Source organism: Thermobia domestica, chromosome 13, assembly GCF_964235325.1.
Source record: "Thermobia domestica chromosome 13, izTheDome1.hap1.1, whole genome shotgun sequence".
NCBI lineage: Eukaryota > Metazoa > Arthropoda > Insecta > Zygentoma > Lepismatidae > Thermobia > Thermobia domestica.
This window is the reverse complement of record NC_137466.1, coordinates 165,114,311-165,129,420: the sequence shown is the minus strand read 5'-3', so window position 1 is coordinate 165,129,420 and position 15,110 is coordinate 165,114,311. Positions and strand designations below refer to the sequence as shown.

Sequence of the window (15,110 nt, the reverse complement as noted above, 5' to 3'; positions counted from 1 at the left end):
CTCCTACCACCCACTTGACGTCCCAAGATTCATCTGTGGCCATTTCACTATACTTATCCACCCATGCCCTTTGCAGTAATTCTGGTAATGTTTAGTACGGTATCATTATAACGTTTTATATTGTATTCTTTGAGGACTGATATTGTTTCATTGCAAATTACACATATTGCTTTATTCTTACTATTTGACTCAATCACGAAATATTGAAAATCCCCATTGTTCTTTAAATATTTTGCGCTCATTATATCTTATTTTTTTATATCTATCTTTTGTTTCTTTCTCATATTTATTCAGATCCAAACAGAAGTTATATGTAACTTGAAATTAAAGTAATGCTAATTAATACCACTCCAAGCCATGATTCTGAATAAATAGAATCCGCTGGTTTTATCTACTTACAATAACACAGACTGTATTTTCACTGACTAACTAGTCACAAAACACACTAGTCACACTATATTTCGTTTTTCAGATCGCACTTGTCGCTCCGAACTCAAAATTTGGAACTGTCCAACTCTCGGTTGTCTCCCCTATTTATACCACGCGTGTTTGTGTATAGAACATATTCAAAAACACTCGAAAGTACTAAATCTTCCAGACAAGCGTCCACGCAGCAGAACTTTTGCAGAACATGCTCTCATTCTACTTCTCGCTACAAGATGGCAATGTATATTTCGACTAACAAAGCATGATTGATGTTTTGCGTAATTCCGCCACTCCCCACAAGACAGCGCTGGCGCTATAGTACGTTGCTATTATGAGCTAGTTAGATCTTGGGTCTTGGGTCTTAGCGAAGAAACCAGTGTGGTCCTTAGTCTAAAAGAGTTTGAAGAACCCTAATTTAGAAGATAAAGGGGATTAAAAAAAACGTACTTCAAAGAATTGTGATTGTAATTTAAAGTGTCCAGGTAACCTTCAGAAAAAAAAAATAGGAATAATACAATATACAACGGTAATATACGACTTGGTGCACAAATACACTAACGCGCAGTCACGGGCAGGGATCAGTTTTGGACGAATCAGTTGCGCATTGCATTCCACATCTTGCTTAGTTCTTCTAATGTTCCGAGTGTGTGTGTAGACGTACCCTGTGTCTTGTATCCGTATATTATATTGTCGTACTTTGTGCAGCTACACAGAGTGCAACAATGTCTGCAAAGTGTTTATTATGTGATTAGAATGTTGTAAATAATAAGCATGATTTAAGTGAAAAGTGAATAGAAGGGTTAATAAAAGGTATAGAATGGTAAATGAAACGGATAGAAGGGTTAATGAAAGGGATAGAAAGGTTAATGCAAGGGAGAGAAAGGTTAATGCAAGGGATAGAAGGACAAATGAAGGGGGTAGAAGAGTAATTGAAAGAGGTAGAAAGGTTAATGCAAGGGATACGAGGGTAAATGAAAGGAATAGAAGGGTTAATGAAAGGGATAAAAGGGTTAATCAAAGGAGTAAAAAGATTAATGAAAGGGATAGAAGGCTTAATAAAACGGATAGAATGGTAAATAAAAGGAATAGAAGGGTTAATAAAAGGTGTAGAAAGGTTAATGAAAGAGATAGTAGGCTTAATGAAAGGTGTAGAGAGGTTAGTGAAGGGAATAAAAGGGTTAACGAAAGGGATAAAAGGGTTAATGAATGGGGTAGGAGAGTGAATGAAAGGAACATAAGGTTTTGAAAGGAGTAGAATGATAAATGAAAGAGACAGAAGGGTTAATGAAAGGGTTAATGGAAGAACAAAAGGGTTAATGAAAGGGACAGAAGGGTTAATGAAGGCAATTATTGCAAGAAAGTATGAGAAGCACGTAGATTTTAGAGAAAAGAAAATTGTTGTTCATGCTTCTTGCAGGAATTAATACACAAGATCTCAATCAATCGGAAGAGACTTGAGAGACAGTGGCTGGTTTAGAGCAACAGTCTTCAACATCGTGTTTTACCTTTTGCACTTTTATTTTATTTTATTTTATTTTAGTTCAAGCACAACACAACAGGCTCTAGGCCCAATTATTGTGTTGCCTTTGACAACGAAATACATATTAATACAAAACAATGAGATACACAAATAATTAAAAGAAATACACATTACAAAATAGACAATTAAAAAAAACATTCATATTGTCTTTAGCATATGAGCTCCTTATATGCCGTTTTCAAAACATGCCTGTTTAATTGTTCTTTTGTACACACTTTCCGACATGCTAAATATATCAATATTGAAGTCTTTTTCGACTTCATTGTGGAGAGTGCTTATTCTCCATATAGGAGATTTCCGAAGGATATTTGTTCTTGCCTTTCTTTGATAAAACGTAGATGTGTTTCCTATCCTCGTTCTGGTTGATGGGACTTGAAAACAAAGCAACGAACGCAGCTCAATAGAGTCAATCTTATCATGTATTAATTTATATAAAAATATTAGATCATTATATCTTCTTCTTTCGTATAAAGTGGGTAGTTGATAATTTTCCAGTAACTCTCTGTAAGATTCATATTTCGGGTAAGGCCCAGTTTTCCTGTACGTTAGAAGTCTTAGGAATTTTTTCTGTATTCCCTCAATCATATCACAGTATTTTTGCATATTTGGTGTTCACACAACAGTAGCATATTCTAACTTTGACCGAATGTAAGTGAAGTACAATTTCATTAAAGTTAAATCATTACGAAACTCTTTACCTAGCCTCATGATAAAACCAAGGTTTCTATAAGCCTCGCTCGTTACTGTTTCCATATGATGCTTAAAGGTTAAATGTTGATCAAAGAAAATTCCAAGATCTTTGATATACTTGGGAGAGCTTAATTTTGTCCCATCAATCGAATAAGTATAGTCTACATAACTATTCTTACGTGTAAAACGTAGGAAGTTACATTTATTTACATTCATTTTAAATTTATTTTTATTACACCATTCCATAATGTTAGTTAAGTCTTGTTGTACTTTCTCGCAATCATCAATTGAATCTACCTTAATATATATTTTGAGGTCGTCTGCAAATAGAAGACAGTTAGCATGTTTAATTCTAGTCGGCAAATCATTCACTGCTAAGAGAAACAAAAGCGGTCCGAGATTTGAGCCCTGGGGAACTCCTGACAAAGCATTGAACTTTTCAGAGATGCATCCTTTATAAACAACTGATTGCCTACGGTTACTTAAGTAGGAAGATATTAACTGTTTGTACTCTTGAGAAAAGTGGAAAGAGTTTAGTTTGGCTAGTAAAATGTCATGATCCACTAGGTCGAAGGCTTTAGAAAAGTCAGTATAGATTACATCCACCTGATTACCTTTATCTATCTCCGTTGAAATGTAGTTAGTAATGATGGTCAGGTTACACTGTCATAATAATATCAGTATAACACACGAACACTAGACACAAAGGCTATGTCTGCACACGCTCAGACTGTTAGAAGAACTAAGAAAGACAGAATGCGACGTGCAAGTGTCTCGTATAAAAGTGGCCCTTTACAGCAGCCCGCCCGTTAGCGTATTTGTGTATTTGTATATTGTTGTGTAGGCATGTGATTTTTTCTGAAGGTTATCTGAGCACTTTTAGTTAGAAGAAGAACTTTTTTGAAGTGTATACTTTCTATTTTTCCCTATTTTCTAGACTATTGGTACTACGAGAAAAATGTATACGGTACCGTTATTTTCCTGGGAAATTTAATGTAGCTTAATTTTGTACTTGAAATGTGTTTTGCTAGAGCAGACAGTTTTAAAGATATTTTTTTTAATGAAAAAATACCTTCAAACCTGCCCTTCACCGCCCGTTACCCGAACTCTCGGGGACTTTATAACGTTTGGGGCACTCTCCCTAGAAATTCCCAAACTACACGATTTATTTATTTTAATCGGTATTTCTTGGCCTTCGTTGACTTGTTTAACAACATATTCCATTAAAACAAACAGTATATCATATGTAAATTTAACTCTCAAATAGCCATCCACTGAAGCAGTGATTCCCATTAAGTATATTTCACAACCCATGAAGTATGTCGCAAAATTTTAGAATTTGAAAATAAATTTTATGCTGTACAGAATGTCTCTAAATCTAGAATTGCACGACGCATTTTATTTTTACTATGAAATCTTTAATCCCTTTAACGAGTTTTCTCAAGGTCTTGATTTTTAGCTGGGAATGGTAGATTCATGTCGAGCATAGTGCCAGACCCAGATAGCACGAATACTTGCGGCAAATTTTTGCTTCGTTTAGTGGAGCAAACAATCTGAAAGTTTGCGAAGGCAAAATTTCTTAATATTTATTAAAAGCTTTCAATATGATCTGCAAATTTTCGCTGATTTGTAAAAATAAATTCACCACTGCAATTAACTTGCATCTTTTTTTAAAATATAGCATTGAAAGTTTGCCGTCGCAAACAGTTTGCAACTCTCTATAAAGCTTGTTTCGAAAAACTTGCTGAAAGCAAATATGTGATGATATTACCGAGTGCGCGCGCATCGTACCCAGAATTCACTGCGCTACATCAACTGTGACAAAACAAGCGGGAAGTGAGAATCGAGAAAAACCAATGCACCAGAGGACTCCTGAATAAACTCACTGTCTCATATCAGATGTTTTTATTGACCCAGGCAGCCTGACGTTATTTTGTGAATGTGTGTGAGAGTAAGTACAGGGATATGATCGTTGAGTAAGTAGATAAATTGCGATATCCTTTGTCTGTGCGTTTATCGTTCGTAAGTTTCTTATCTTTGGCAAGTAGCTAAAGATGTTTAATGCTTGCCACTAAGAAAAGACGGACTCACATAAAAATTTTGATGTTTCATAAAGTTAGGTTTCACTTTATAAATTTGGAGCAACTATTACCTGATACATTTGCAGCAAACATGATCTTGCGATCGTGAAAACTCTTTCTGCAATGTTGCTGCAAACCTTTTAATATTTTCACCAAATTTATCAACTCATTTTCGGAAATTTTGTCAAAGAAAATTTGCACAAAATATTTGCAGCAAAGTCCTGGCAAACTTTCTTGCTGTGCAGTCGCAAACATTTCGTTTGTATTGGCAGATGTTTTCATTTTCTGAGGTAACTTTGCTGCAAACTCAGCCAGGGTCAACTTCGTTATTTGCATTGAACTTTCGGCAAATTTTCTCATTTGAAAAGGCAAGTTTTTTGCAAACTTTTTAGTTTGCCTTTGCAAATTTTTAAACATTTTTAAAAAAAATTCTGTGCTATCTGGGGAAGATTGTATTTCTTGATCCAATTATCGAGAACTTTTTAAACTGTGACCATAAACGCTCTCACCGATTTAGTGTCGTCTTCGGAGCGCGTCTAAAGAAGCGTTCCTCGTTAAAGAGGTTAATAATAAGTTAAAATCAAATTCGAGGCACTTCATATATATAGTATAATAACTAACTCAATTGCGTCGTGACGTCGTAGGTGTTCAGTAAAGTGTGTTATTAGCCCCCTCCTAAAAAATAGGAAATCACTGTACAGCTCACAGATGACGAGAAGAGCCCTAAAACAGGGGAAGCGGGGAAAGGTCGACACGGTCAAGTCCATTTTCGGTTTTTGAGGTGTGGTCTATACTTAGTTGTCGTCTGCTACTCCGGGTAAAGTTATATGTGTTCTATTCCGTGGTGTCATTTGAAACCCCGTCCGAAAAGTGGGCGAGCCCATACCTACGTCACAGTACTTCTGCTAGGGTTCTTCTCGTCATCTGTGAGTTGTACTAAAGAATCGAATAAGGGCATCCCGTCGCCTACTAAGCACGTAGTTCTTACCTTGTGTGCAACGACGCCACATTGTCGCCATCTATACTTGTATATAATAACTACTTGCTTTTCGACTTTCAAACAATGCTGTGCATAAGTGTAGGAAGCAGTGCTCGTAGTTTGAGGAAAATTTCCCTATTCTAGGGAAATTTCGTAGGCAAATTTAACGAAAAGGGAAAAATTCAGGGAAATTTTCGCGCTCATTGGTTGACGAATGTAAATGCTTAAATTTTACTTTGTTCTTCAAAAATAAACCATTTCAATAGCAATAGTGTGTGTATGTGTTCAAAGTAGCATAATTTGCAACTATTGTTGGGTGTATTTATTTATTTATTTATTTATTTATGCAACATACGTACATAATTCCAGATACAGCTGAACACCAATTTACACTGGAATATCTAACAAGCTAAGAGATGAAACATAATGCAGTAATAATAACAATAATAATGACAATAGCAATAATAATAACAACAACGATAACAATATGTAAATGATAACAATATGTAAGAAGGTTGGCAATAGCTGACTAAAGTTTATCCACCAAAATGACGTCGTAGTGCAGAATTGTGACATATCGTTGTATACTTTAGGAAACCTGTAGAACAGAGAATGTTGAACTACTGAAAGTCTATGTCGTACTGTATGTAAAGGATATGTGTTGCGTGTTTGTCTGATGGAAATTCGGATGTGCAATTCAGAGAGTAGTGTTTCCGACCTGAGTTGATCAGGTGTGAGTTTATACAGATATTTAAGGTCACTGATTTTATGACGAGTGTCAGATGGTTGAATATTTACTGTTTTTAACTCATGTTTTGCCATCACATGTGTGCAAATCACTCTAAACCGTACTTTTGCAGGGAAGAAGATTAGAACTGAATTTAACGAGGATGGGCTTGTAGGAGCTTCCATTCTCCAGATAGGTGAACAATATTCCAATTTAGCATCAATTATTGTCTTGTAGAAAGTTGCTAAGGAAAAGATGTTCCGTATTTCTGTTTCTGTACAGATATTGTAGCATCGAATGCTTGGTGATAGTGTTTATATGTTTTGTGAAAGTTAGTTTTGTGTCAAAAGTAGATCTCGGAGATACGACAATTGACTCTCGTAATGGGCAAACCATTTATATTGTATGAGGTGTGTACAATATTTTTCTTTTGGGGAAAATGTCATGAGTTTACTCTTATCAGGATTAACTTTTAGAAGCCATGTGTTACACTAGGAGGAAAAATTATCTATGCTGTTTTGAAGTAGCTCAGAGTCTTCTATACTGTTCACTTCTCAGAAGACTTTGCAGGATTCTGCTGGAATTTCAGTTGAAGCAATTAGTCAAGTCATCCGTGTACAATATGAATAGGAGTGATCCAAGTACAGTGCCCTGTGCTACTCCGGAAGTTACAGATAAAGGTTAGAAATCGATCCCGGCAAGAGGACTCTCTGGACGCGACCTTGAAAGTAGCTTCGTGTATACTTAAAAAAAAAAGTGAAGGAAAAAGTAAAAAAAAAAAAAAAAAGGAGCAAAAAGCAAATGAATAAAACAAATATGGTTGGCACTTAATTTAACACAGCTAAATTAATTTTATCATCTGACTTCTGTCATTGGAATTGGACACTCAACAAACTAGGGAAAATTTGATAAGAAAAAGAGAAATTTTGTGTCAGTTGAGGGAAATTTTCTTACGGATACCTACAAACACTGGTAGGAAGTTGTATAGAACGCGTATGTCCGTTCGTCTGTCAACAGATAACAGAGCAAAAATGGTAAGAGAAAGATATAATTGTATGTTTTGGAATAGATTTATCGTTTCTAGAATAGGTCCCATCACAGTCTATTCAGATTGCAAGTTGCAGAAATCAAACATTTCGATTTTAAATTGATTGAGAAAATATCTCATATAGTCATAAAAGTTCCAAATTTTCCAGTAGAATTACTAATTTATTCTTATTGTGTTTGTCTATTTAATTTCCTGAGTCAATGTTTCGTTTGAGATCCTGCAATATCGCTATTTGACAGCTGACATTTTGATTAAACTTTTCTTTTATTAATTAGAACATTAATAGAACTTTTCTATTTCCAGTATGTCCTCGGAAAATATGCGAAACACTTTGGCCCTACCCCACCACCCTCTTACGGAGAAAACTTTCTCTATGCTTGGAGGAAGAAGTGAATGACTTTGGTTGTGTTGCCAATTTGTTATTTAGTCGTATTGGTCTTGGCGAGTGAAGATCTTGCGATATTTAGAAAGATTAACAAAAAAAAGAGTGCACAGCGAAACTCGTGAAATAATTCGGAATGTTTCATTGTGGCAAGCCTGTTCGCATCTTGAAGAATTTCGGTCACAGCATCTTGCCCCTCCTTTTTCGATGGAGGAACGTGAAAACACACATAGACACTGCATCGCCAGCAGGGACATAGTCAGTGTTGCCACAGTCCTAGCTCTGGAGTGAGTTGAAAAATAGTACCAAATTGAAATAAAAAGAGATGAATTAATCATTTTTTACGATCGGGGTAAAAGTGTGGGGAAACGCGGAGGGACGCCGTCTCCCCACTTCCAGAAAATATATATGTGTCGTCCCCCACTTCTAAAAAATCACAATGATAAAGATAGGTACAAAGGACAGCATGACGTCATGCGTCTCCCTCTCTTTTCAGATCCACTTTTACCGCTAAGTGAAATACATGGCTCTATAACATTAAACTAAAAGAGGTAAAGTTCTATAAAACCCCTCCCTTTTCCAAGAGTTCAAATCAAGAAAGTGCTCTTTTTAAAACTTGATTTAAAAAAAAATCCAAATAGGACGACTAAAATTTCTACCACACTCCTTCTTTCTCGTCTCCTTCATGCGCGGCGCGGATGACCCCATCTAGAGTCATTTGTTTCCAGGTATACTTCGAATTATGAATTTTCTACACAAAGTTCGTAGCGTTATGCGGTGCAACGTTGCAGAAATGAATATTCAACAGCTTGAGTCCAACACACAGTATGAGTAACGTGAGATGTAGGAAAAGTCTTACTGACACTTTTGAAAATGTGACAAGTATTGGTGTTAAAGTATGTGACAATGTTAAATGGTGCTGAACTGGGTAGAATTGTACCAACTTTTTCACAAAAGGGGCTGAAAATGCCAGCATGGTACCAACGGGCCGATGAATGCCAAAAAGGGCTGAATTTGGTACAATTGCACCAAGTGTGGCAACACTGTGTATAGTTGTAATAGAAAGGCTTTAACAACTAGCTGTACCCGAACTTTTCACTTCCTGAACACTATAAATGAAACCATTGTTTGATTTGTCCACTAAAAATGCGGCATAACTAAGATGCACTTAGATAGCCACAATATATTGCTGTAGAAATATAAATATATTAACGCTCTAATCTAAATATGGTACGCTCCTTATCCTATTTTCAAGTAATTAAATTGAAACGATAGAGTTTTAAGTTGCAACAAAAATGTCATAAAAGTTTTAGATCAGTAAGTTCTCTGCACACTGGCGCCATCTAATAGCACCATGCAGTCAGGAAATAACATAAATAGTAACATCTATTAGTGAGACAGTTTACTATTAGAAATTAGCGTGACAGTCGTTTACTCCTTTGCTGTTTAGAAATAGGATTAGAAATTGTACTCACTAAAACGTCAAAATATCTTTTCTTTTGTAAGCCTCAACGCTATTCAATAATATACCAGGATCAAGGGCGCCGATTTCTCTGTAAATTTGGGGGGCCCATTCAGATGCAGAAGGTATATATATATGAGGATTTTAAGAGAAATTGTATATTCATAAATACAATAGGGGGCCCACATGAGCTTGGGGGTTCCCGGGCCCCCATCCCTCTGAGGATCGGCGCCCTTGACCAGGATATGTACTAATCTCTATAATCACTCTAACAAAATGCGTTATGTTAAGCTTTCTATTGAAATAGAACGCAGTGTAAAAATAATCTGTGTGTTTGATTGCAGGCCAATATTCTTCTGCTGCTCAACATAACACGTGTTCTGATGACCAAATTGAAGGAACGAAGCAACGGGGAACTTCATGAGATATGGTAAGAAGGAAATATTCTATCTTTATTCGCATATCTACATATTGTTATATACAGTGTAGGCCACAAATAAGTAGCCCGGCTATGCTCTCAAACTCCCATATAGATAATTTATTATATTTGAAGTTATTTATATTATAGTCTTATTTATATTTGAAGTTAGCTAAACACTTGAATACATATATTCCACGAGATCAATATTATTGTCTTCTTCACTTTCAATAAATAGTTCTTGTTTCCCACTAAACATGAGGTGCTGATATTCGAATCGTCTAACGAGAATATTATTATAAACTCCTCCTCTTCAATCTCGTCTTCATCTAACATTTCTTTTTGCCACAAAAGCATTTCTTTTCGCACATTTGGTCTCTGAGATACTAAAGTCACCATTTTTACAATTCTCAACAACACTTCATAAACAATCTAATAAAAGTTATAGGCTTCAAATATGTATTCTACTGCTGACAAAATAAGTTTCAAAATAAATATCACTTTCGGAAATGCATGCCTAAAAGACACACAAAAATATTTACGTTAATGGAAATGCGTGTCTAACAAACACAGAAAAAATATTTACGTTAATGGAAATGTGTGGTTAACAGACACCAAAAATTTTTGGAAAACAGTTATAATTACTCTCACAGACTAGACTGCCAACAGTAGACCACTTGCTTATACGTCAAACTAAATAATGAAAAGCTATTGAGGAAATCAATGCGTTATTTGAATCAATGTTGGTTTTACATAACACATTGAAAGCACATAATTGTCTAAGAGACACACAATTCCTGCTAAGGGTTAACTTAACAAAATATAAAAGTTTCGACCACAATCTACTTCAGTAACACTCACAAGGGAAATTTTTCTGGTGTCACACGAAATGTGGTACTAGACTATGATCAATCGATTTGTATTAGTGAACACGAAAACCCATAGGCGGGAAGTACCCTCGATCGCAACCATTCCGTACTTATGGGAGGAAGAGTAGGGGCATGGCAACACAACACGTTGTGGATAATGAGACGAAATATGGCATGAATTAGATGAAAATATGCATAGAAGCGCAGTTAAACATATACTACAATGTAACATTACATTCGACAATACCCTGACAAGTGAGGCCAGAGACGTAGCACGTAACAACAGAGGAAGAGGGCGGGTAGCATGGAGTATAGCGTAGGGGAAAAGTTCCATAGAAGGTATGAACATATACGAACCGCACTTGAGAGGAATAGCATAGTAATATATCATGGACATAGCCAAGTACGTGGGTGAAGAGTGGAAAGACAAGGAGGCAACGGCCCCCACCTTTCTGAACTGATCTTTCAATGTATAGTGGTGTATTGGACTTTGCAGTGCATTCACACAGGGCCGTATATTGTTGTCTTACTTTTATGTTAACATCATAATCATCACCATCATCATAAACATATGAAAATGAATGCCTACATGCATAGAACAGTGTATACACATCGGACGTTACGAGGGGGTGCGGACCCTACGGACAATCCCCTCCATAGCTCTCTTTCTTCCAGTTCTGCTTCATGGTGTCGTCTACAGCTGTCTATATTTTGTGATTGATTACTTGACAATGTATTATTACTGTACCATTCCCCTGACGTCTTGCTTCTCCGTTTTGCTCAATTATATGATCATTTTTACTTGTGCTTACTCGCCCCCACCTCTGTCGTTATGTGCTACGCCTCTGCCCTCACTTGTCAGAGTATTGTCTAATATAACTGTTACATTGTAGTATATGTTGTGCTTCTACTTATATTTCCATCGAAGTCGCGCTATATTTCGTTTCATTATCCAAACGTGTTTTGTTGGCAGTGACCCTACTTTCCACCAGAAGTACGGAACGGTTACAATCAAGGGTTTTTCCTGCCTATGGATTATCTTGTTCACTAACAAAAATCGATTGACCATAGTCTTGTTCCACATTTCATGTGACACCAGAAAAAGTGTCCTTTGTCAGTTGAACGAAACACAGTATATTGAATAACACACACCAAGTTATCACACAAACCACACTTTTGTTACGTATGGCAAGATAGCCCCCCCACTTTAGAAAATTGAAACAATGACTAGGTCATTCGTTTGTACTACGTTTGTACCGTTTGTACCGAAAATATTTTCGTTTGTACCATTTTCCTTACAGGGTTACTTGAGAGGTCAACTGGGGGGGCTATCTTGGCGCCAAGATAGCCCCCCCGTATCACAGCACAAAAAATTGGAATACACCATTCGAAAGCAAATCGTTTGTACCGTTTGTACCGAAAAAAGTTTTGTTTGTACCCTGATAGTTTTCGAGAAACAGGGTATGATATTTGGGGGGGCTATCTTGGCGCCAAGATAGCCCCCCCCGTATCACAGCACAAAAAATTGGAATACACCATTCGAAAGCAAATCGTTTGTACCGTTTGTACCGAAAAAAGTTTTGTTTGTACCCTGATAGTTTTCGAGAAACAGGGAATGAAATTGGGGGGGCTATCTTGGCGCCAAGATAGGCCCCCTAATATGTACTTTTTCCATGCCCATTAATAAGTATTATGTGTCTAATCATGTGAATTTATGTGTATTTAGAATTCTTGTTGTACATATCCAAATAAAAAAAAAGGACTTGTTGGGAATAACGCAACGTTAAAATTGAATCGGCGAGTGGGAAAACAGTGTGAGTCCAAAGTAAGCCATTTTGAAGTAAAGGGAAAAATAACACTAAAGATGTAGAACTACAAGTTGTAATGAAGAGCAGTACAATTTGGAAGACCTCGCACGTTATAGCAGAATGCTATAATGTCGATTGTACATTTGTGGCATTAACAAACGAAAGTTCTTTCTTCAAATATCTCAAAATGCGTTTTGTGGACTATTAGTATTTTTCCGCTCAACGATTCAATTAAATTTTGTCTATTTGTGCCCTTTTCCGCAAATAAATACCGTAAAAATAAAAACAAAGTGTGTACAAATTCAGAAAGATACTGGATTTACAGAAATAAACTTAAACAAAGAAAACTAAAAGATGAAATGTTTGCTCACCTAACTGCGTCCTTTCACGTTTCAGCTTTACACCAACTGAAAAAATTAGCTGTTTATATCTGTCACATTAACGGCTCGAGAAGTTTGCCGCTTTCATGGACTATAGACGAAAGCGAATAGGCCATTGCTGAATAATACGTATTTACTTAAGGAAAAGGGCAGAAATAGAGAAAATTTAATTGAATCGGTGAGTGGAAAATCACTACTAGTTCAGAAAACGCATTTTGAGATATTTGAAAAAATAACTTTCTTTTGTTAATGCCACAAATGTACAGTCGACATTATAGCATTCTGTTATAACGTGCAAGATCTTGCAAATTGCACTGCTCTTCATTACAACTTGTAGTTCTCCATCTTTAGTGTTATTTTTGCCTTTACTTCAAAATGGTTTATTTTGGACTCACACTGTTTTCCCACTCGCCGATTCAATTCTAACGTTGAGTTATTACTGAAAAATTCATTTTTTTTATTTTTTAGGCACAACCAGAATTCTAAATACACATCAATTCAAATGGATAAACATACAATACTTACTAATGGACATGGAAAAAGTACACATTAGGGGGCCTATCTTGCGTACAAGATAGCCCCCAAATTTCATCCCCTGTTTCTCGAAAACTATCAGGGTACAAACAAAACTTATTTCGGTACAAACGGTACAAACGATTTGCTTTCGAATGGTGTATTCCAAATTTTTGTGCTGTGATACGGGGGGGCTATCTTGGCGCCAAGATAGTTTTCGAGAAACAGGGGATGACTTTTGGGGGGGCTATCAGGGTACAAACAAAACTTTTTTCGGTACAAACGGTACAAACGATTTGCTTTCGAATGGTGTATTCCAAATTTTTGTGCTGTGATACCGGGGGGCTATCTTGGCGCCAAGATAACCCCCCAAATATCATCCCCTGTTTCTCGAAAACTATCAGGGTACAAACAAAACTTTTTTCGGTACAAACGGTACAAACGATTACCTTTCGAATGGTGCATTTCAATTTTTGGTGCTGTGATACCTGGGGGGCTATCTTGGTGCCAAGATAGCCTCCCGCTCCAACATATCATCCCCTGTTTCTCGAAAACAGTCTGGGTACAAACAAAACTTTTTTTTCGGTACAAACGGTACAAACGATTTGCTTTCGGATGGTGTATTCCAATTTTTTGTGCTGTGATACGGGGGGCTATCTTGGCGCCAAGATAGCCCCCCGCCCAAAATATCATCCCCTGTTTCTCGAAAACTATCAGGGTACAAACAAAACTTTCTTCGGTAGAAACGGTACAAACGATTTGCTTTAAAATGGTGTATTTCAAATTTTTGGTGCTGTGATACCTGGGGGGCTATCTTGGCGCCAAGATAGCCTCCCGCTCCAACATATCATCCCCTGTTTCTCGAAAACAGTCTGGGTACAAACAAAACTTTTTTTTCGGTACAAACGGTACAAACGATTTGCTTTCGGATGGTGTATTCCAATTTTTTGTGCTGTGATACGGGGGGGGCTATCTTGGCGCCAAGATAGCCCCCCGCCCAAAATATCATCCCCTGTTTCTCGAAAACTATCAGGGTACAAACAAAACTTTCTTCGGTACAAACGGTACAAACGATTTGCTTTAAAATGGTGTATTTCAAATTTTTGTGCTGTGATACGGGGGGGCTATCTTGGCGCCAAGATAGCCCCCCCAATTTCATTCCCTGTTTCTCGAAAACTATCAGGGTACAAACAAAACTTTTTTCGGTACAAACGGTACAAACGATTTGCTTTAAAATGGTGTATTTCAAATTTTTGTGCTGTGATACGGGGGGGCTATCTTGGCGCCAAGATAGCCCCCCCAATTTCATTCCCTGTTTCTCGAAAACTATCAGGGTACAAACAAAACTTTTTTCGGTACAAACGGTACAAACGATTTGCTTTCGAATGGTGTATTCCAATTTTTTGTACTGTGATACGGGGGGCTATCTTGGCGCCAAGATAGCCCCCCCAAATATCATCCCCTGTTTCTCGAAAACTATCAGGGTACAAACAAAACTTTTTTCGGTACAAACGGTACAAACGATTTGCTTTCGAATGGTGTATTCCAATTTTTTGTGCTGTGATACGGGGGGGCTATCTTGGCGCCAAGATAGCCCCCCAAATATTATCCCCTGTTTCTCGAAAAGTATCAGGGTACAAACAAAACTTTTTTCGGTACAAACGGTACAAACGATTTGCTTTCGAATGGTGTATTCCAATTTTTTGTGCTGTGATACGGGGGGGCTATCTTGGCGCCAAGATAGCCCCCCAGTCGACCTCTCAAGTAACCCTGTAAGGAAAATGGTA

At 37.0% G+C, this 15,110-nt stretch overlaps 1 protein-coding gene across 1 annotated transcript in view; it reads left to right on the top strand.

Annotated features, from left to right (window-relative positions):
* Positions 1-15,110, top strand: part of LOC145667839 (PDF receptor-like) — a 105,104-nt gene that overhangs the window by 77,492 nt on the left and 12,502 nt on the right. The window contains exon 5 of the mRNA XM_081735270.1: positions 9,680-9,765. Coding sequence (XP_081591396.1) covers positions 9,680-9,765 — 86 coding nt within the window. The remainder of the gene's footprint in view (positions 1-9,679; positions 9,766-15,110) is intronic.